This window comes from Rhinolophus sinicus, linkage group LG05 (assembly GCF_036562045.2).
Source record: "Rhinolophus sinicus isolate RSC01 linkage group LG05, ASM3656204v1, whole genome shotgun sequence".
NCBI classification, from domain to species: domain Eukaryota; kingdom Metazoa; phylum Chordata; class Mammalia; order Chiroptera; family Rhinolophidae; genus Rhinolophus; species Rhinolophus sinicus.
In genome coordinates this window covers 76,132,949-76,156,456 of record NC_133755.1, presented here as the reverse complement: position 1 = coordinate 76,156,456, position 23,508 = coordinate 76,132,949, and the positions used below count along the sequence as shown (strand labels likewise).

Sequence of the window (23,508 nt, the reverse complement as noted above, 5' to 3'; positions counted from 1 at the left end):
GTCCTGGGCTATGTTCTCTGAAGGATACAAAATAGGTCAATGTTCCTGACTTTGATGATTTATGCTCTCTTTACAAAACAGAGGAAAATTAACACAAAGCAGTCTACGGCCAGTACCAAAATTCTTACTGGGGCCTCTAGGTCCCTGCAGGCTTTGGCTTATGTCTGTCTCTCCATTCCCTGACAATTGCTTCCTAGAAAACATTGTCCTCATTTTTTTGTTTTGTTTTGTTTTAATGTTATCAAGCTGCTTTCTGCCTCAGAGCCTTTGTCTTTGCTGTTGCTTCTTCCGGAGAGCTTCTCTCCCAGCTTCTAACCATGTTACCTCATTCCCCTCTTGGTTCAATGTCACTTTCACAGGGACACCTTCCCCATCACCCAAACCAAGACTGGGTCACTGTTCTCATCACCTTGCACTTTTTCTTGTCGTGGTAGGCATAGTGGAGAGCAGAGTTGCGAGGGGTTAATGCCTAGGTTCTGGAGCCCCACTGCCTGGGTTCCAGTTCTGCCTTTGGTACTGACTGTGTGACCTTGGGCAAGGTACTTTATCTCTCTGGACATGACTGTAATAGAACCTTGCCGACAAACTCACTGAGAGGGTTAAATGAACTAAGTCATTTACGTCACTTAGAACTTTTTTGGCATTCTCTAAATACTAGCCCTTGTTATCACAATTATGAATTAAACAATTATTTATGTAGATTAAAAAGAAATATGCCTTGTCAATGCTGTATCCTCAGCACCTAACACATTACTTATCACAGAGTAGGAATTTAAGAAATATTTGTGAGTGAATGAAGGCCAAGTGCATCCTACAGGATATCAGAGGAAGGAGGAATGTTATAGGAAGAAATGGCCATCTCTAATCCATTGATAGTGACCACTTGGAGTCCTGGGCAGGGAAAATGATTTTAAAGCTGCATCTGCGTTCAGAGCAAGTGGACTGTTATTAACTAATCATGTCTGCTATGGGCACAGAAAAAGAAAAAAAACACCTACAGGACGAGCACTACGGGGTTGACAGCCCTGCTATAGAGAGGCTGTCACGCTGGAAACAGTTCAGAATTGTGAAGTGACAATTTGCCTCCTTTCTTCCACTGCCTACCCCCAACCTCCACCTTTCCTCTAGACGCTCAGGACTGCCTGTGGCATTGTACAGGCTGTCTGGAGCACTGTGTCTCTTCCCACTATTTCCCTTGCCATTACAAGTCAGCAGTTTCACTCCTGCCATGGTAGGGCAACCAAAAGGAACCAATCCCCTAATCACCCTAAAATGACTGGACTTGACCTCTGATTGTGTTTTCCATCCCAGGGATATCTGCATTTAAATCTAGCCTGGGGGTGTTGTGCGAGTGAGTGTGCGGGCGGCCCACTGCTGAGTGAAGCTGATGCAGACCCCTTGCCTACCCCACCGGAAGATGGGTCCAGTGATGCCACAGCCACCAATTTTTCAAGAGAATCCAGAAATCTGGATGTTTACATGAAATCTCCCAAGTATAAAGTTTGCAATGGAATAAAATTTTAAGAAAGTAATGTGAAGGAAAAGGAAAATGGTTTGGGGGCTGTATTTGGCCTATTGCTATTTCTGCAGGGGCCCTCACCAACCTTTCCAGTCCTCCTGCAATGGCCTGGTCCTTCAGAAACCAGCCTCTGGTGACTTCCCCTTCACGACAGCACCCCACCCCCTTGTAGGAAATCTTCCTTCTTCTAGAACACTCTGGGGGTTCCTCGTGGTAATTACCGTCTTGAAATCTATTTGTGTTCTTGTCAGGTACCATGCATTATCCCATTTCAGCAGCACTCGGGAAAGTTCTGGATGTTTTATTTATTTTTAACAGACTTCAGTTTTTCTAGAGCAGGTTTAGGCTCACAGAAACTTTTTATTTTTAATTATATATGGTACTTGTTTCTTAAGAGTAAATTCTTCTGGAGCCTATTTGGGGGGCCTGGTCTGGGAGGTGGAGGGCGAAGGAACAACGGGGTGTGGGCAGCAGACACGGGCTGCAGAAGCCACTGTCCTCCATGGCCCTCGCTTTCCCGCTGAAAATGCAGGAGGTGGGACTCCGGACTCGGCGCTGACTTTTTGCCTCCCATACCCCTGCTTTCCCGACTCTCCCCTTCCCGCCTTAGTGGCGCAGCGCTATCTATTCCGGGTTTTCCCGCCCCCCGCCCCTCCCTTCCCAGGCTGTGATCCGCTTCCGCGTTTTGCTGGGCACCTGGTCGCTAGGCGTGGGGGCGGTGACGCGCACGCGCGCAGAGAGTCGGCCCGGGCCGAACGTGCGGCCCGCGGATTGCGGGTGAGGGAGGGTCGCCCTGGCGGGTGGCGGGCCCTAGGGGTCGCAGGCCCGGGCGGAGCAGGCGGGGGACTCGTCGAGGGCCTCGGGGTTCCCTGGCATGCGAGGATCGGGGGCTGGAACCCAGGCCGGGGCGGCCAGGCGTGTTGGGCCGGGGGCCGCGGGCGCCGAACCGGGCCAGGCCCGGCGGGTGCGAGGCCGCGCTTCGTCACGAACTCTGGGTGACCTTGGCCAAATCACTTAATCCCCTTGAGCCGGTGCCTTCGTCTGCGAAATGCGAGCGATAAACCCCGCCAATTGGATGGGGCCGTTTGGAGATTCAGTGGCGAGACCCCCAGGAGAGGCCGGAGTCCCGGGCGGTTTGCGGGGACCGCCCACCCCGGGTGAGGGAGAGGCCCTCCTGGGATGGCATTTGTTACCGGCTTCCGGGAGGAGCCCTCGTGTGTGTTTTTTAAAACTCCAGAGTATTATGAAGTCGTTGCAAAACTTTTAACAAAAACGAGAGCCTTCTGGGGCTTCCTTCCTTGAGGCCCACGTTGCCCCTCTGGTCCTGCGACGCCTGGGAAGCGTTAGGGGGGGAGTGCCGAGGAGCAACAGCGACCCTTAGCTTGGGAACAGTTAGTGCTTGTGGTTCCTGTGGTTTGCCAGGACCCTCCTGGCCCACACAGGAAATGGAGGCGCTGGCCGAGCTAGTTTAGTACCTGCCCGTGGGAGGCCTTTGGGACCAGTGGAGTCACTCGGCTTTCCAGGCAACGCATTTGTAGAGATTGAATATGGAGGAACGCATGGTGCCATAGCCTTTTTGGGGAGGTGGTGTGGGATCTCAGGAGCCCTCCCCATGGTGGATGAGGGTCTGCGGTGTGATAAATACTCAATTATGAATGATAGAGGGGTCACAAAAGTAAGAAGCATAAGAGATGCTCCAGGTTGGAAGAAATTGAGACTATTTGAATTGACTGAAATTTTCCACTTCAGGCAACTAGCATACAGACACCGGGGTCTCTGACTTGCTACCTCTCTACTGACATGGCCCACCGGGGTGCGGAGAGAGACTTCCAGACTTCAGCACGGCGCATGGGCACCTCACTGCTCTTCCAGCTTTCAGTGCACGAGCGAGAGCTGGACCTGGTTTTTCTGGATCATAGCTATGCCAAGCCATGGAGTGCCCACCCAGATGCCAGTAGTGCTCGGCCCACCCGCACACTCTTTGTTACTCCCCGGAGGCAGCACGAAAGTACCATGTGAGTTTGGGCTCCTCTCCTAAGGGCTGCCATTGCCCTAACTGGGCAGTGATCAGATGGTGGGGATTCGAGAGGATTTTTACTGTGGGAGACTGTGTGAGGGGCTTGGATGTTTAATTCAGGCATCTCTGGTAAGCAGCGGGAGGATATCAAGCCTATATGTGGACATCAACATTCAAGACATCTAACGATTTAGGAAAGCAAGATGTTCAAAGGAAAGCAAACAACCTGTTCCACTTAGGTAATAGGACTTGTTTGGAAAGAGGAAATTGAAGAGGATTATTTAACTGGTGAAGAAAAAGACTGAAGAGTTGACTTTTAAAAACTGCCATCCAGGATTAGACTCATTTCTTAGTCCAGTGTTCTGGCTTGCTCCAACTCTGGCAACAGTAACCTTTTTCTGGTAATGTGGTTTCTTTTCCTGGTTTCACCCACACAGTTTAGGAGCATATTCCCAAAACCTTGCTTTCTGCCTTAGCTTGTTACAGAACTGTCACCCAAGGGTGAGCTTACCTTCTTAGGTCTCATTGTATTTTCAGCCGGCCTACATTATAGGGTAAGGAATTGTTTTCATAAATTTAGTATGTAAAAGGTGATACAATTACATTTGGCCTAAATAAACTTGTTTAGCAATTCTTTTGAGCTTTAAGGTGTTCTGATTACTTATATTTCAAGATTTGTTGATATATTCTATTTCGATGATCAAATCACGCCCTTAATTATTTTATAAACTGTTTTGGGGAAGAGGTTTTTTTTGTTTGTTTGTTGTAATCTGACCTAATGTTTAATCTTTCCTTTAGCACAGGTTTTAGGTTTGTTGGGGAATATCTATAGTTTGTATTTTGCTCCTTTAGGTCCCCTACTCAGCTGTAATGAGCTTGGGATGCCATGATGTGTATGTTTTAATCATGTGCAGAATAGTGGTTTTTATTTCATTTCCCAATGAGGGCAGCATTTAGTTGGCTGTTTGGTTGTACAGGGCACGGGATCTGTGATTTTAGGAAATAATCTAATCCTTACGCCTCTGGCGCAGGGCATAACTGGTGAGCTCCTTCAAACAGAATCAGAAATCTTTTTCTCTTAGTTATGTAATAGCGTCTTGTTAACATGAAACTCCTGTGTTTAAAGTGAGATTTTTGTGGACTTGGTTATTTCTCAGTACTTAGAAAATTATTTATAAACCATCTCCATAAATAGGCCTTGAAAGTGGGAGTTTGGCATGTTCCAGGAACTCTTTTTAGGTTGTTGTGTCTGGAATATGGTTGCAGCTGGGGTGTAAGTGGGAGCTGGGGGAGAAGTTGGCAAGGCTACCTCATGTAGGAATTTGATTCGAGGAATGGTAAGAAGTCATTGAAGGGTTTTAAGCTGGAGATTGGATTTATATTTTTTAAAGATCACTGAACTTTTGTTGAAGAGATTATAGTGCAGGAGTGAAACAGAGAAGACCTGCTAGGAGGCCATTGCAGTAATGAGGGCCAGAAATCACGATGGCTTGGATAGGGGCAGCAATAGCACAGATGGAGAAAAATGGGTGGCCTTGAGGTACATTTCATAGGTAGAGTCATCCACTGGACCTGCTGTGGTGAATTGCAAAGAGGGGCCAGCATTAAGGGGCAAGGGGAAGTTAGGATGACTCTTAGGTTTCTGACTTGAGCAGCTAGATGGTGCCATGACTTGGGGAGGACAGGTCGGAATGGTGAAATCCAGAGAGCTCTTTTAGGCACACAGGTCCGTGTGCCTCGCCCGCTGTCTGGTCCAGAGAAGACAATCAGCTTTTTCACCCAACACCCAAACTAGCTGCTCATGATTTCACTTCAGTTCATAATCATGTGATTATTCCAGCCCTTGGGAATGGATGCAGTAGGGTCACTGAGGTCCAAAAGTTAAAGGTGATGTTTGGCAGACAGCCATTAAACCGGTTTGATTGGCAAGTATTTTGGGTGACAGAGTTGGTGATAAAGGACCCTTATGGCATTAGAATTTCATGAACAACATTTTAAAATATGAAAGCTCCTTCAGCTGTCCATTCTAGTTGTTTCATTGTAGGCTCCTTTCACAGTGAGTTAAATAGCTAAGGTGTCTCCATTCCAAGTGCTCTGTCTTAGACAATCATAGGCTTTTACAGCATGTAATTAACTACCTGTTGACTTGCTAGTGGAAGGAGAAGTTTGTGTGAATAATTTAAAGCTCTAGCCCAGCACTGTTCAACAGAACTCTCTGCAATGATAGAAACGCTCTGTGTCTGTAGCCACTAGCCATTTATGTCTTTTGAGCACCTGAAATGTGGCTAGCGTGACTGAGGAACTGAATTTTTAATTCTGTTTAATTTTTATTTATTTAAATAGTTGCGTGTGGCTTATAGCTATTGTATTGGAAAGTACATCTAGGCAATCAACTATTTGCTATGGAATGTATTTGTCTTTTTTAAAAAATAGCTGTTTGTCATTTTTTGCATAAACTCATTTTAAAACGACTTTGTGTCCCCCCGCACGTAAGCGTGTCGGAGGGCAGAGATCTGAACAAGTGTGGGAAACATGACTTTGGATCATAATTTTCTTGTGAATATAATGTGCTTATCATGCTTTAAAGCTGATTATATCAAAGAGATGTTTTTGGCAACCAGATGGTCATTAAACACTTGTGTTGTTTAAAGTCCGTGTGGCCTGGTCCTATTTTCTGGCTTGTTTACAGTGAATCAGATGTCCCAATAGACGTGGAGACAGTCACTTCAACCCCTGTGCCACTCTACGACAATCAGAAGGCACGCAGTGTGATGAACGAGTGTGAACGGCATGTCATCTTCGCCAGGACGGATGCTGACGCCCCTCCCCCACCAGAGGACTGGGAGGAGCATGTCAACAGGTAGGCCGCTCCTCAGGGCTAGTGTTCCCTGCACAGCAGACGTGCTGCGGCATCTTGGCACTGAGACACACTCCTGGGCACTTCGTTCATTATTTCATTTGCACCCACACAGAGTGCTCTAACCCTGCGTGCTGACTGTCAGCTCACTATGCAGTGCGCTGCTGGACAGGAGGGCTTGCGTCGCAGCCATTGGTGCATCCCTGACACCTAGGACCCTGCCTGGCATACAGTAGGCTTAGTAAACATTTACTGAATAAATAAGCGAATTAAATTTGATAGGTATGAGTAACTCTGTAGTTTATATAGTAAGATATGATATGGGAGTTAGCCAGATTACAAAAAAATCCCTGAAAACCATTAAATAAAAATACAATTGTAAGATAACTGTTTTATGTGGTCTACAACTAGAGTAATGAAAATGTTTTGGAGTCACCTGCAAAGCTAACATGTTTGATTTGAGTGGTTTTTAAAAACAGATTTGTGGTCTGCTTTTGAGGGAACGCTTTGGCCCCTTTTCGTGAGTCTGCTGGCTGCTTTTGTTCCCGTGCTTCCTACCGACCCAGGACTCCACTCTCCTCTCCAAGTCCTGTTGTTGTTCATTTGGCAAACATGTGTTTATTTTTTATTTAACTGCATGACAACTTGATGAAGTCAGAACTGACATACCATACCATTGACATTCACTTCTTTAGTGTGTACATTTTAGTATATTCGTCACCACGACGTGATGAACGTTTTCGTCACCCTAAAGAGAAACTCTCTATCCATTAGCAGTCACTTCCCAGTCCCTCCACCCCTGGCAGCCACCGCTACCTTCTGCCGCTCAGTTTGCCTGTTCTGAACATTTCACATGAATACCATCTTGCAACGTGTCCTGTGTCGGGCTTCTCTCACTTAGCAGATTGTTTTCAGGGTTCGTGCGCGTGGCAGCGTGAGTCAGCACGTCATTCCTTTTTATTTCCAGGTGCTATTCCGTTGTGCGAATGGACCACATTTGTTTATCCATTCATCTGTTGATGGGTGTTTGGGTTGCTAGTACTTTCTGGCTATTGTGAATATGCTGCTGTTAACATTCATGTGCTTGTTTTTGTGTGGACACAAATTTTCAGTTCTGTTGCATGTACACTTAGGGCTGGGATTGCTGGGTCATACAGTAACTCCATGTTTCATTTCTGAGGAATGTCCAGACTGATTTCCAAAGGGTCCACACCATTTTACATTCCCACCAGCACTGTAAGAGAGTTCCAGTTTTCCCCATCTTTGCCAACACTTGTTATTATGTCTTTTTCTTTATGAAAGAAAGTGGGTGTGAAGTGACCTGTCATTGTGGTTCTAATTTGCATTTCCCTGATGGCTCTCTCTGTACTTATCTCCTTACACACTTGCCATAATGTTGGAGAGCTCTTGTTTTATAATAATGGCAGAGAAAGAAGACATTTGTTAGGAAGAAAGGTAGGAAAGTTGCAGGCAGTTGTCATGATTCATGAGTCTGGGCGGAAGCAGGGGATGAGATGGAGCAGGTGTGCTCGTGCCCTCAAGGTCGCAGCTACTGAATGAGGAACAGCCCCACACCTTGGTTGAAGAGCTTTCGAAGATGTTGTTTGGGATCTTGAATTGGAATTAACGTTGTGCCCTAAACAGGGACATGTTGTCCAGAGCTTCCAATAAGGAGGGAAACTCTGCTGTGAGTGAAGATCAGCTACCAGAATATCCCCGGGCTCGGTGTCAGCAGAACGGTGAATAAGGAAACACAGTGGCAGCGGTAGGAACAAAAAGCTACCATTTGTCGAGTGCTTTCCAGGTGCCAGGCATCGTGCCAAGTGGGTCATGGGCCTGATCTCCAAATCCTCACAGGAGCTTCGAGGTAGAGCCCTTCTTCATCTCTTCTACAAGGTGAAGAAACTGAGCTCGGAGAGGTGAAGAACCTCAGGTAGGAAGTAATGGAGCAGGAATGTGTCCGCTTCCAAAGCCCAGTGTTCTCGACTCCTCCCCTCTCCTCAAGGGCAGTAAAAAGAGACCAGTTAGTGGTGGCTGAACAAGGTGGCCCCACACGGTTATGTGTCCCTTTGTGGTGTCTTCAGTGTAGTCTCAGAAACTGCCTGGGAGAACTGCATTAAGGTTTTATCAGGTGACCCATGGTCATTATCAAGAGGTTTTTGGGGATTCTGTACTTACCAGAGTTGTCAGAGACTCATACATATGAATACCAGCTTTTTAATTTATAAGGAGAGAGATTGCTGCGAAGCAGAAGGGACACTGGGTGGCCTGGCCAGGGCGCTGACTCAGTGGAGGAGGCTGGGAAGCCATCCTAGTCCCGAAGTGGATGGCCCCCTTTTGCAGCAGGGTAGTCGGATGCACCCATCTTTCCTCAGAGCAAGAGTGGACCAGGGCATGCCTTCACCTTCCCAGTCCTGTAGAGAAACAGGCCACATTCTTATCTTTGGCCTGTTTTTCTCCATAAGGACCTCCATCCTTCTGTTATGACATTGCCACGGATTGATGTGATTAATTAGTACTCATTTATCTCAGATTGTTTTTTAGTATCTGATGAGGTTTTTGGAGGCATCCTTCTCTCATTAGCAGCAGGCTTACAAACCCTCTCTTCAGGTAGGTCACTTTTGCACACAGCTGGTTTCATTGGTGATACTTACGGGCTTCACTTTCAGAAGTCATCATTTTATGATCTTGTCCTCGAACTCTGGATCCGTAGCCTGTTTGGGGCTTGCAGTCAGTTCCCTCTGCTCTGCTTATAACCACCTTGACTTGACTGTTAAATTGCAGCTTCTGTTCTTCCTGTATAAAATCATGTACAATTACAGTTTCCCACATCAAGAACTCATGGGCTATGGGACTAGAGATTTGTTTTTCCTCAGAGAGCTTACTGATCTATCAGTGGAGTCAGAAACTTAATTTTCTTTGTGAGTGCCCTGTGTTTCCCTCTTAATTATTTCAGTAGAAACTGCCTTGAGATAACTCTCTGTATATAGAAAATAAAGATAAAACTCCCCTCCCCCCAAAACAAGTGACTCTGAACTTTGCTGGTAATGCCTGATACTTTGTGAATGTTTAAATATTCCTCATACCCAATCAAATTGTCTAGATCAGGGGCTAGCAAGCTGTGACCTGTGCACCACATCGGGCCTGTTGCTCATTTTTGTACGGCCCGTGAGCTAAAAATGGTTTTCATGTTTTTAAGTGGTTGGAAAAACTCAAAGGAAGACACGTGAAATTTAAATTTCAGTGTCTGTCAGGCAGTTTTATTGGCCCACAGTCATGCCCATTCATTTAGGTGTTGTCATGGCTGCTTTTGTACTTCAACCACAGAGTTGAATAGCTATGACAGAGACCACATGGCCCACAGACTAAGGTATCTACTATCCCCGTCCATTATAGGATGTTTGCTGACCTCTGGTCTAGACCATCTTCCTATGTCTGCATGCCAAGGTCATATGACTCAGAGAAGTACTGAGAACGATTTACATTTCACTGAAGTAGTAATATAGTCCTGAAGAAGTTGGACCAACTTTTTCTTTTTTTTTCCAAATGTTTCTCAAATGCCAAGTTTAATTAGATGCACAACTTTTGAAAGACATTCAACAAAATACTCCTGACACATGATACATCTCAGCATTGCTCAAATGGATTTTAGGACATTTCCAATATTTCAGTAAAAGAGTCTAGTGTCCTAAAGCAGGTTGTCTTATCTTAGAAATCAGAACGTCTCTGAATTCAGCCAAAAGAAACCCATTCTCCTTTTCTGAATTTGCCTTAATTATATTTCTCAATATTGTATGTATCTATCTGTGTATCAATCTTAGGTTGGATGTTTGAAATTTTGAGTCCAAGATCTTTGAGTTGTTTATTTCTCCTCTTTCATTTCTTCCCCTCCTTTCCTTTTCTCCTTTATTCTTTCTTATTCCTGGTGTTTAAGCAAAGTATTTTTATAATCTGAAAAAGGAAGTGCGACCTATACTGTCTCTCTGATGTTCTTTGTCTTTCTCTGTTAGACTTCTGGTTTTAAAAACAGTCCTTTAGACATTTTAATATTGAATTTGTCTCCCTTGCAAAACTAGTCTCTATCAGAGAAAGAATAATTCCCTTTGAAATTATCAGGCTTTTCTAGGACCAATATGACTTTCTGGCTGCTTTGGATAAGATGAGCCAGAGATCAAAACCTCTTAGGTTCAGTCAGAGGACCAAGAATATAAGATTATCTGCTCTCATCTAAGAAATGAAGAACAGGCATTTTTGCACTCATGAAAATTGATAGGTTTCGGGGGGGGGGTGCGCATTGACTCACCACAGTTCCCAACAGCTATTAGACTGTTTAGACTTGTATTTAAATTCTGTCTCCTGTTTTTAAGATTTTCCTCAATTATATCTTTTGCATGCTCTTTATCTTAATCTTGGGTCAGATTTTTCTTCCTGCCCACTTAATTTCCCAGCCTCCCACGAAGCTGACAAAATATAGAGAACGTTTCAATTCTTAGAATCACTTTGTTACTGATCCAGGAACAACCCCAGAACTTTCTCTGGGATTTCAGACTGTCAACGTTGTGGTTTTTCAATTTAATTTCAGCTGTCATTGGCATATGGGAGTCATTTCTAAATAGCTTCCTAACCCCCTTCCCATTTTGTTTGCATCATTTCCCTTGCTCCCGTCATTTTGAGTTTCAGAATAAATATAGAGTAAGAAAAACAACTGGAGAAAACATCCTGTTATATAATAAAGAACGGGAAATGCTATTGATGCCTCATAAATAGGTTATGTTTCGTAAGTACATTATACCTCATTTGCTGTCCTTGGCATTAAAGCTTGCAACGTGATCAATAGGCTTTGATTATCAATGAGCACTACTCCTGGGGTGCGGCTGCAGTGTGATCCCACTCTCAAGATGTCGCAGGTTCTTTACTCATATTATTTTCACAGAACTGGGAACTGGAAAATTTTAACACAGTAGCCTTTGAACTTCCATTTCTACCTCTCGAAATTTGTCCTACAGAGTTGCACAACCATAGGAAGGTCACTGTGTGTGTGTGTTGGGGACAGGAGGGGTGTCACTGCGGCTTTTCATAAGAGCAGTAAAAGGGACACAACCTAAAGGCTCACCACGGTAGAACTGGCCAATAAACGAAGAAGTGTATTAATACGAAATACATCCATGTATCTCCGAGAACTTGTTAAACCACCTGCGACCACCTGGTCTCCTGGCATCACCCCCAGACCCTCAGGCCCACCCGAGACTCAGTCTGCATAAGAGAGATACGACTCTGTGTGTGTGTGTGTGTGTGTGTGTGTGTGTGTGTGTTGTGCATTGAAATAATGTGAACCAGCTGCTTCCCACAAACCTCCTGGTCCCAGGGTATCCTGAGTCCCGAAACTGAGTTGAAGCTTCCACTCCCTGTCTCTCAAGTACAAAATCTCTGAATATTAAACTGCAACAAAACCAGACTGGATCCTGATGAAGTAGCAGGAAAAAGCCAAGAGAACTAGGGGAAAATAAGAAAGAGGACAATTCCAGGGGCGGACGGGTGGCTCAGTTGGTTAGAGCATGAGCTCTGGACAACGGGGCTGCTGGTTCAATTCCCACATGGGCCAGCGAGCTGCACCCTCCGCAACTAGAATGAAGTCGATGAGCTGCCGCTCAGCTCCCGGGTGGCCAGATGGCTCAGTTGGTTGGAGCACGGACTCTCAACCACAAGGTTGCGGGTTTGACTCCTCGACTCCCGCAAGGGATGGTGGGCTGTGCCCCCTGCAACTAGCAACGGCAACTGGACCTGGAGCTGAGCTGCGCCCTCCACAACTAAGATTGAAAGGACAACAACTTGACTTGGAAAAATCCTAGAAGTACACACTGCTCCCCAATATAGTCCTGTTCTCCTTCCCCAATACAATCTTTGGAAAAAAGAAAAAGGACAATTCCAAAAACCTAAGACTGCTTCTAACCGACAAGTGCGTTAGGAAAGGGTGGGCGCTTTGGAGTTAAGAAAGGTTGTGGTGTGGCCAGGAAAGGAGAAGCACCTGTGCCTGCGGGCTTGAACAGCTCTCGCACCTGCTGCTTCCATCATAAGCGTAGCTCAGCTGCGGGACCTTCGAGAGCATCTCGTCCAGGCTGTTACACAGGAGACGAGGGCGCACGGCCAGGTCGCTGCTGCAGAGCTGGTGGGAGTCCTGGCCCCCGTTAGTATCTCCTGGACCATGGAGCTTCGGTCGATTGTAAAACTGGAGATTGTATTTTACAGGAGAAGAAGTTGGACCATTCTTTTCCTCCTTTCTAGAGGGTATTTACTCCAAGGGGTAGTTGTACAGAGTCAATTACAGAGGGTAGTTGTCCCCCTCACATAGTGACTGGGCCATGCTCTCAGTGTTCTTAGAGAGAGGAGCTATACAAAACAGGTACCTCCTTGGTGGGGGGTGATGGGAAGGATGCCAGTCGGCTGTAAAGTAAGAGGCATTGACATTATTTGGCTACCTGGTGTGGCGAAGGGCTCGACTCAGTCACTGGAAAGTCACGTTTCAGAGTCCAGCTGCTCGGTCCCCATGGACTCCATGTGGGGGAGGGGAGGGTTTGAGTGTGCTCAGCTGTTACAGGACTTAGAATGGCGGATGCACACATTTCATCCATACTGGCTCAAGTCCCTACTGTGTGTCAGACACTTGCACAGGCTGGCGTGGGATCTAGCGCTTAAAACCGACAGGTCCCTGCCATCTTGGCCTTCACATTCTAGCAGCGGGAGCCAACAAAACAATACATACACTGGGTAGAACGTGGCTGGAGAGGGGGCAGGGAAGCTGGGGTCAGAGTGGGGTGTTGACAGTTTTAAATAGGGGTGAGTCAGGGGACCCCTCCGTGGAAAATTACTTCTGAGCATCGGCCTGAAGGAGGTGAAGAGGGAGCCATTGTTCCAGGCAGAGGAAATGGCTGACTGGCGGCTGTGATGCTGGAGCATGCTGGGGGTGGGGCTGCAATCCTGTGAAGCCTGGGGCCACTGAGGGCTTTGAGCAGAGTGACATGATCTGACTTAGGCTTTTTGATTGATTTTTTTTCCCAAAAGTGATTTTCCAAAAGGTTGTACTAATTTATATTTCCAGCAACAAAGTATGGAGGGACCTATTTTCTCAATACCCTCACAACACAGAGTAATTTTTACTTATTTGGTAGGTGAAACACACTTAATTTTTACTCATTTGGTAGATGAAACAATGTTTTATTATTTTGATTTCTGTGTTTGAGTTTGAATGGAGTTGACTATACTTTTTTGTGTGCCTTTTCATGTTTTTTGCCCACTGTTTTTGTTTTGAGTATTTTCTCTTTTTCTTAATTTTCTATTTTAATGAAATGGCACTTAATTTTCCATTATTTATGATCTTTATTTTTTTCCTTTACGGAAGTTTGAAATTCTTACATAGTTAAATTATCTTTGTTTTATGGATTCTAGATTTTTAGGTCATACCTAGACAGGCCTTACTCATTCTTAGGTAGATAGGTAGACATCACTATTTTTTCCTAGAATTTTAGTAATTTTATTTTTTGATCTTTAACTTTTTGTACCAATTGAAATTTATATTGCTGTGCAGAGTGGTGAGTAGGGGTCCGGGATTCTTTTTCCAGTTGGCGCCTGGCTGTCTCAGCCCCACTAACTTGATCCCCACTGGTTTGAAATGCTGCCTTGGTTTCGTTCCACATTCTTGTTCAGGTCTGGTACCCACTTAAAAGAGTTTTTAAAGGTAATCTAATCACCCAGTCATTTTCACGGCTGGGAGATTTGGTAAACAAATATTGATTGGGTGTCTTCTATACCTTTCTCTTAGTGTCCTTAGGAAGATGACTGCCAGAGTTGGGGTATCAGAGTAATTGGCAGGAATGGGGTGGTGGGGACTTTAATAAGCTGCGCCTCACTGTGTGGGGACAGCAGTGAGACAGGTTTCTAATAGGGGTTTCCAGCTGGGTTGGAGGAGGACACGTGCCACAAGCAGGGTAGGAGTGCACACGGGCTGCCTGTGCTGGGCTGACGCAGTATTAAAGGAACAGACATTCAAAAGTAAATTTGATAATTGTGTGATATACAGAAAAAATATACCCGTGGAAAAGGGAGAGAGGTTAGTGTGGGGTGGAATATTAGGGAGCGGGAGAATAGCCACTTGGTTTGCTGTTTTTCTGTTCTACTTTTGTTCCTGAAGCTAATTTAAGTAGGCCTCTTATCTTAGCCCGAGGTTTCAGTACACTAAAATGCTTGCTCATCTTGTCTGCCGTTTTATGTGAAATTCGAGTATGTCTGCAATAGAGCCATGCTTTCATTTACTAATGTATTATTTTAGCTGCCAGGTGAATAATTAGCTTGGCTGGCACAAAAGACTCCATTGTGACTGGTTCTGTCTTGCAGGGCTGTGGTGGCCCCACGGCAGAGCTGGGACCAGGGGCTGGCTCTGTGCTTTAGCTCAGTGGTCTCGGACTAAGTGCCTTCGAGTTGCCCTGTTTCGTAGTGGCAGCAAAAGATATAGCATAACCTTTGTGCAGTGTGCATGCGTGGGGAGCATCTGGGGTTTAACTTTAACTCCTTGGAGTTTCTCTTGCAGGACGGGCTGGACAGTGGCCCAGAACAAGCTATTCAACAAGACCCTCAAAGCATTGCAGTCTGACCGGCTTGCCCGCTTGGCCAACGAAGGGGTGAGGCTCCAGAAAGCTGCCTGTGGTGGGCTTTCCCTAGTTCAGGCCTCAATGGCTGGCTGATGTGTCCCCCCACCCCCAGCTCCTGACAAGGTGGCCCTCACGTTTTGTCACTCCAGGCTTGCAACGAGCCGGTGCTGCGCCGCGTGGCTGTGGACAAGTGTGCGAGAAGAGTGCGGCAGGCCCTGGCGAGTGTGAGCTGGGACACCAAGCTGACCCAGTGGCTGCACACCACTCTGGTGGAGACCTTGAGTCTGCCCATGCTAGCAGCCTACCTAGATGCTTTGCAGACGCTGAAAGGGAAGGTAAGGCTGTGCATGACTGGCGTCTGCCCTGTCCTGGGGTAGCCTGCCTCTGCTGGGGTTCTGGGAGTGTGGTTGGACAAGGTCATTGCCAGGTCAGCCTGGAGGCCATGGCTGAATCTGCCAGGTTTGCTACTGAAAATGGGAGACGTGGTGTCATTTCATGTCTTCGTCTGGTGTAAACATCTTCGGCCCCACTGTCTCCAGGATGAGGTGTGGGGCCTGAAAACCAGAGTACACTTCTAACCTCTGCAGTCCTGAGCTGTGGTTTGAGTCACCTCTGAGGTGAGAAAGGAATTATCACAGAGAAGATGAAGAGTTTACCAGGGAGGAGTGCTGAGAAGGGGCCAGACAGAAGCAGCCGTGTGCTCAGTGCAGGGGTCGGGGGTGGGGAGGTGCCCATGCAGGGGGGCCGGTCGCATCTCCATCTGTCATCACGGGTGAACCTTCAATAGCAATACTTGGACTTTAATAGTTCTCTGTAAAACGTATCCTTATATTTCTCTGCTTTCTCACTGAGATAGTATCCCACAAAGTTAAACTGTTTTTCTTCATGATTCTACTTTGTTGTGATTTCAGTTACTGTCCTGGGCTTTGTTCAGGGTGGTGGAATGGAGTGCTCAAGGCTGATCCTACTGCCGTCACTAAGTGGCTGTGTCACCTGCATTAGTGTCTCAGTTCCCTTCTCTGTAATCTAACACCTAGCTAGGATTTTTGTGAAAATTAAATCAGCTAATCCAGATAGAATGCTTGGTATAACATTTGGTCCATAGTAAGCCCATGCTTTACGATGATGGTTTACGATGATGTAAGTGGTGCCGTCATGGGTTCTTGAAATTTTTAGTTTGCTCTGATACAAAACAGCCTCAGACAACTTGGATTGCTTCAGTTCTTAACTTTTTTTTCTTTCTTCTCCTTTGCAGGAAGCTGGCCCATCTTGTTGCTATAGTTTGCCTGGCCAACAGCTTCCCCCAGTCATATCCCCCCAATTTTCAGACTCATTGTTTCCCACCTGTTTTTCAGTTGAAGGGTGCTGAGTTTGTTTGAAAGCAAAAGAAGACTGGTTTAGTGCACAATAAAACAAAACTCAGGACTAGATACATGAATGATATGTATACAAGGTAGGAAATTTGACATTAACTTATTTATTCAACAGATAATTTATTTTGCACCTGTAATGTGCCAGGCACTGAGGTGAGCAAAACAGAAATGCCCCTACTCTGATGGAGCCTGTTTTTTGTTGGATAGACAGCCCAGACGTCCCCTGTCCTCTTCTGAAGCAGATTCCTGGGCCCAGGAGGTGAATGGCAGGTGGGCCTGGGCACAGGTGGGGTGTAGGGCCAAGACAGCACCCCGACAGAGAGTGTTTCAGTCATTTTAGCTGTCTCCGTGGGAGAGGTGCACACAGGCGCGTGTGGGCTGGGGGTGCGTGTGCCCAGAGTCCCACTTCTCTAGTGACTCCTTGCTTCGCACAGCCCCAGGGCTGCGATGTAGTTCCCCTCGCCCCACTTCCGCATTTAAGCTGCTGCCTGGATGTTCCCAAGTGAATGAGGTGGCGTCCAGGTTTTATGAGCGTCACGGATGTCTGGTGGCACTCCACAAGTGCGCACAGTAGTGGCTGCCCAGCCGCCTGCCGAGTCGTAGTGTGTGTTAGTGGGAATGGCGGAGGGCACACGGAGAGAGGCCGTGCTCTCAGCAGTGGTCCCTCTACCGTCAGACTCTCACTGCCCATGACACAGAGTCACAAGAAGTACTTTGGTTGTTTCCCACAACTTTTCGTGTGCGTGCTGGATGAAAATGCAGGGCATTGGCTCCTGTTCTTGGCCTGGCCCCTCCATTAGATCCGCCGTGAAGGGAGCAGAGAAGGTACAGACCCAGCCTCTTCACTGCTGAGAGAAGCAGTGCGGGAAAGACGGTCAGCTCAGTCAGCCGAGCTCCCAGCACAGAAGAGGGCTACTGATTAATAATTTCTAAGTCTTCTGTATTGACAGAACGTGGGTTTCAAGGCTCTGTCCTTTCAGAAGTGCACTCTACTGCTGGATAAAAGCTATTAGAGTCTAGTCAGATCATATCCTGTGTCTCAAGGTGGTGAGGGGCATAGAGTTGTAGAGTAAATTACAAAGAAATGGCCAGTTTGCGGTGAAGATCCTGTGCAGTTTGGCCCTGGCCTTGGATCTAGCCTTCTGTCCTCCTCCCTTACTCGAACCCCGACTTCAGGCCATCTGTGCCTAGAATAAGCCCCGCACATTCTTTTGTTGTTAACTATTTTTTATGATTTTTTAAATTACAGTTGACCTCCAATATTATATTAGTTTCAGGTGTGCCACATAGTGGTTAGACATTTATATAACTTATGAAGTGGTCCCCTCACAAGTCTAGTACCCCATCTTATTGACTATATTTCTTATGCTGTCTGTACTTTCCATCCCGGTGACTTTTTTTTTTTTAGTGAATAAAAGACACCGATTTTACTGGATAGACTGGTTTCCTAATGAGAGAAAGAGTCAATTTGCTGCCTTACTTTTGAAGCACAATTCACAACCTTTTAGGAAATTCTTTCCAATGTTGTCACCCCATCTCTCTCCAATCATTTTTGATAGGTTCAGCCATGCAGAACTAATAGTTATTAAGGGGAGAAGTGTGTGCCAGGCATGCATCTGGTTAAACAGAGCATGACTGTACACCTGAAAAATAAGATGAGTATCAGAAAAGAGCGATGTAGTACATGTTGAAAAATACGTTAACTCCTTTCCCCTGATGATTTCAAAGTTTTACCAGAACTTGTTTATTTTTGTGACTCAGATAATCGTTCAGTTTATTGGCGTTTAACCAATAGCCTTCAGAACCCAGCTGCAGTCTGAGTCATTCAACATCGTAATTTGGTGAGAACCTTATATCCCAGATAATAGAATATGCCTTTGCATATAGGAGCAGTATAGATGATTGAAAGATTTAAAAAGTGGATCAGTTTAAGAAAAGTTATGAAAAGGATGTTAATTTATTTGGAGAAGTAAATAAGAGTTTTGTCATTTTCAAGTAGGAGGATAATTACTATGGGAAGAACTGAGAATAACCTAGCAATTTTGAAGAAAGGAGACACCAATAACTAATTGTGTAATTATAGAAAAAGAGAAAATTTTCATGAAACAATTTATGGAAATCGATTTAGGTGATGGCTTTTTAAGTATGACATATGATCAAGGATTAGAGATCGAAAGACCATCACAGAAGATGAACAACTTTCAAACTTACTTCAGATCATATTGGTCAGTTCTAGACACGATAGTGTGTCCTAGGCTAATAACTGGGTTATATAGGGTTGACAACGGGTTTAAATTCAGCTTCTTTAAATTCATTTAAATTCAACGCCAATGAATTTAGAAGTCATTGAACAAGTACTAATAATTCATAAAAGTGCGGTTGCTATCCAGTGTTAACTCCCTTCCTTCTTCCTCAGTCACTTCTGGTTACTATTTTGTAACTACCAATTTGTGTTTCTTAATCCCTTCCCCTTTTTTACCCATCCCCCATCTCCCGTCCTATCTGGCAGCCATTGATTCTCTGTCTATGAGTCTGTTTCAGTTTTGTTTGTTCGTTTATTTTGTTTTTTAGATTCCACATATAAGTAAAATCACACGGTATTTGTCTTTCTCTGTCTGACTTATTTCACTCAGCATAATACCCTCCAGGTCTATCCGTGTTGTCACAAATGGTAAGATTTCGTTCTTTTTTGTGGCTGAGTAATATTCCATTGTACATATGTATCACCTCTTTATCCATTCGTCTATTGATGGACACTTACGTTGCTTCCATGGCTTGGCTATTGTAAATAATGCTGCAGTGAATATAAGGGTGCATACGAGCGTATATCTTTTGAATTAGTGTTTTGGATTTCTTTGGATAAATACCCAAGAGTGGAATTGCTGGGTCATAAGGTAGTTCTATTTCTAATTTTTTGAGGAAACTCCATACTGATTTCCATAGTGGCTGCACCAGTCTGCAATCCCACCAAAGTGCATGAGGATTCTCTTTTCTCCACATCCTTGCCAACATTTGTTGTTTGTGGAATTATTGATAGCAGCCATCCTGACAGGTGTGAGGCGCTATCTCATTGTGGCTTTAATTTGCATTTCCTTGATGATTAGTGATGTTGAGCATCTTTCACATGTCTGTTGGCCATGACGCCATAAAGAGAACTATTAACATTTTGGCATATTAATATTTTTTTCCTGAGTGGAGATAATTTTATACTTTGTTTCACCTTGAACATTTTAGCAAAATTATGCCCCTACATTATTACAAATTTTTAAAAACATTTAAAATTAACCCTTAATAACTAATCATGTAGATAATTTGCTTAACCACTCTCTTACATAAGCATTTAAGTAGTTTCCACTTTTTGATTGTTACTGAAAGTGAATTTGTCTTTTTCCAAACTCCCTGCTGTGTGTGTGTGTGTGTTATATTTTGTTAGGAAAGGTTCTCAGAAGTAGATTCCTTTTGAGAAGGGAGTTTCCTGATGCCTATCACCAGGTGTCTTTCCAAAGAACGATACCCATCTGCCTTTAGTGATGGAGGCTCACCTTTCAGCCACGCACTGGCCTGCACCTCTGCTCCTGAGGGAGGTGTGAAGGCACAGCCGCAGTCTGTCTGCTCACAGTGGGACTCTGCTGCTGCCTGGTTGCTGCTGGTGGGCAGGTCTCCTGCTTCGCACTGGAAGCACCTTTGCTCTTCCTGGCTTCTAGATCCCTACCTTGATTGACCGGATGCTTGTGTCGTCCAACACGAAGACGGGGGCTGCAGGAGCTGAGGCCTTGTCCCTCCTGCTGAAGAGGCCCTGGGACCCTGCGGTGGGGGTGCTTTCTCACAACAAACCGGTAAGTCGCACAGCTCAGGACTTCACCGTGGCCTATGGAGTCTAGAATCTGGTCTTAGAACTTTGGCAGGAGGGGGATAAGTGGCTTGTTTAACTTTCCATTAATAACTGGTTGTTATAGTCTTAACATAGTTTCATGAGCAGATCAGCACTGGTTGGGATGGGAAGGTCTGGGGACACTTGGGGTCTCATGGAGGGACACTTCACTCCCGTTCTCCGGCGGGTTCTTTCTCCGCAGAGCAAACTCCCGGGCTCTCCGCTCATCCTCATCGCCTCCTCTGGGCCCTCCAGCTCTGTGTTCCCCACCTCACGCCGTCACCGCTTCTGGCAGTCTCAGCTGTCCTGCTTGGGCAAGGCATGTGTGGGGACCAGAGGAACTCTGTCCTGGGTGGGCATGTCGTCTTGGGGTGCTGGGCAGACAATGCAGAGGGGGTCCAAGTGGATGAGCTTAGAGGTGGAGCTTCCCCAGCTTCTGTTTTGTTTGGAATTCGAAGGGTGCTTAGCCCAGTTGAAGGTTTAGGGTAGTTAGCAGATCTGAGAGAAGACTTGAAACTTACCTCTGCTGGCGTGGCTGCCACTTCCTTCCATTAGGTCATCCCTGTCGCTACTCACCTGCTGAGCAGTGGAAGTGGGGTCGGGGTTCTGCAGTGTCTCGAGCACATGATCGGGGCTGTGCGAAGCAAGGTGCTGGAGGTGAGAGCCCCGGCCGGCGTGCACGCGGCACCCCAGCCTCTGGGCTGGCTCTGCAGCCAGCGGCGGCCTCCTGGCTTACTGTCGTCTCTCTCTTCCCACAAAGATTCACAGCCACTTCCCCCACAAGCCCGTCATTCTGATTGGCTGGAATACAGGAGCTCTGGTGGCCTGTCATGTAAGTCATGCCCACTTCCTTGGAGGTTGTCCTGGGATAAAAGACGGCTCTGAGAGTCACCACGGAGTCCCCTCTTCGCTGCAGACCCTGTGCTAGCTGCTGCACCTACATGATTACGTTGTAAACGCTAGAAGACAAAACAGACTTACAGGGGGCACAGACTAGTGTAAAAAAGCCCTTGGGCCCTCACCCGGCTTTACCAGTGATCAACTCATGATCTGGACATTTTCATCTTACCCACTTTCTTTCGCTACAGATAGTTTGAAGAGAATCCCAACTAACGTATCATTTCATTTACATGTATTTCAACATGTGTCTATGGGAAAAAAATTCCCTCCCCCCCCAAACATAAGTTCTATTCTCGCACCTAAAAAACAACCAAAACAACAATTTCAGCAGGCAGAATTTTTACTAGCCTGGAATTTCCTGTCCTGTCCCTTTCCGAGTCATCAAGGAATCTTTTCTTTATTATTTTCCACACGTTTGTGTGTATGTTAGTTTGTGTAAGGGTCTCTGACCTGTCCAGAGCCCCAATTCTCAAGCAAATCCAGTCAGCGAAGTCTGTGCTGCTTTGTGTGGTCTGGTCAGTATGACGTCTCGGGCCATGAGACAGAAGGCCATTTCCTCATGACCCTGGTCCCAGGACGGCAGGACTCCATTAGTGACTGTTCTAAGAAATTTGGGATGTCTGGGAGCTACCCATTAAGTTGAGAAGGGAGCGATTTCTTCATTTAAGGGAGAAGAGCAGCATTTGTGTCCTGGTTGTGTTTGCTGGACATGGAGGAAAAGGCAAGCGGGAGGCCTCTGGCCTGGAGTTGGGATGGAAGTGTCAGAGCTACAACCCTGTGGTCCAGGCCCAGTTCTCCAGGTGGCAGCTACTTATAGAACAGCCCATCTGTGCGCTGCGCCATTACTGCTGCCGCTGTGGCTGGTTCTCCTGGGGGTTAGGATGGGAGGAGGAGATGGCACTCGCTGGGCTCGGGGTAGGATGAAGCACTTGACCTTGAGACAGAATGTTCTGTCATGTCTAGGTGTCGGTGATGGAGTACGTCACTGCAGCTGTCTGCCTTGGTTTCCCTCTGCTCACTGTGGATGGCCCCAGAGGGGTAAGCCTGGGCGCTGCTGGTAGCTGGGCGGTGAGTGTAAGGAGCGCATGGCTCACCCAGGCTGGCGTGCAGGAGACAGCGGCGACCCCGCCGACTGCCCTGAGCAGCCCAGCCCGGCCCGGCAGCCCGCGCTCAGCCAATCGTTGCCCTGTGCCTGTTGCAGGATGTGGATGACCCCCTCTTGGATATGAAGACTCCAGTCCTCTTTGTCATTGGTCAGAATTCCCTGCAGTGTCACCCTGAAGCCATGGAGGACTTCCGGGAGAAGATTCGGGCTGAGAACAGCTTGGTGGTGGTTGGGGGAGCCGATGATAATCTCAGGTGGGTGGGCCCCACAGGGCTGCGAGAGAGCCGTGCTGGAGAGATGCCTGTGAGGCTAAACCTGAAAAGGGGCGTTAAAATTTTTTTATTTACATTTTTAACTAATTCAGATTTGTAAAATGTTGCAAAATTAGTACAAACATTTCCTATATACCCTTCACCCGGGTTTCCCAAATATTAACCAACGTATAATTCTCAAAGTCAGGAAATGAACCTTGACCTGATACTATCATCTAATCCAGAGACAGATTTCATCAGTTGCTATTGGTGTCATGTCTCCTCCGCCTCCATTAATTTGATACCATTCCTCAGTCCGTTTTCGTCTTTCATGACCTTGATGGTTTTGAAGACTTCTGGTCCGTTATTTTGTAGACTGTCCCCCAAGTTAGGTTTTTAACATTTTCTTATGGTGGAGAAGAACGTTTGTAGCAGGAATGTCACAGAGGGGAGGTGCCCTGCGTGCACCCACATGGGATACCTGACGACCCGTCTTATCACTGTGATGTTGACCTTGATCACCGGTTAAGGTGGCGCCTGCCAGGTTTCTCCACCATAAAGTTACTGTTTTCCCTTTGTAATTAGTAGCTGTCTTGTGGGGAGAAGACACTTTGAGACCCTGTAAATATAGTCTTTGTCATCATGGTTTCACTGGGATAGGCATTTCTTTGCGTGTTGTTCCTACTAAGGACAAATGTGAACACAGATCGTATTTGTATCAAATACCTTTTATATATTTTGGAGTATGAACAGCCAGAGTTTGGGAGGGATTTAAGAAGGCCCCTGAGTCACTGAGCTGGACACTCTTCCTTAAAGTCTGGCTGCCTGTAGGGCCTTCAGTTCCGTTTTCATGCAATGTACTAAAAAAGAGTTTGTGTCATGTATCGGGCCGCCTTTTCTGATATGTGCACCCTTAGCGGTTCAGTCATTTGTGTGCTTTAACTAGAGAGCTTAAAGCATGTACCTGCTCACA

General features: G+C 46.1%; 1 protein-coding gene across 18 annotated transcripts in view; it reads left to right on the top strand.

Moving 5' to 3' along the window:
* Positions 1–2,220: 2,220 nt before the first annotated feature.
* KANSL3 (KAT8 regulatory NSL complex subunit 3) overlaps positions 2,221–23,508 on the top strand; it is a 35,855-nt gene continuing 14,567 nt past the window's right edge. For 15 of the 18 annotated variants that reach the window (XR_012496477.1, XR_012496478.1, XM_074332546.1 and 12 more), the window contains exons 1-11: positions 2,221–2,296; positions 3,269–3,534; positions 6,226–6,396; positions 14,975–15,065; positions 15,185–15,370; positions 20,113–20,244; positions 20,482–20,598; positions 20,835–20,936; positions 21,040–21,111; positions 22,143–22,217; positions 22,381–22,538. Coding sequence is in view for 16 of the 18 variants with exons in the window: in XM_074332546.1 (XP_074188647.1) it covers positions 3,320–3,534; positions 6,226–6,396; positions 14,975–15,065; positions 15,185–15,370; positions 20,113–20,244; positions 20,482–20,598; positions 20,835–20,936; positions 21,040–21,111; positions 22,143–22,217; positions 22,381–22,538 (1,319 nt within the window). In the remaining 2 variants the exon portion in view is untranslated. The other 3 variants (XM_074332548.1, XM_074332541.1, XM_074332547.1) reach the window with 3 other exon arrangements.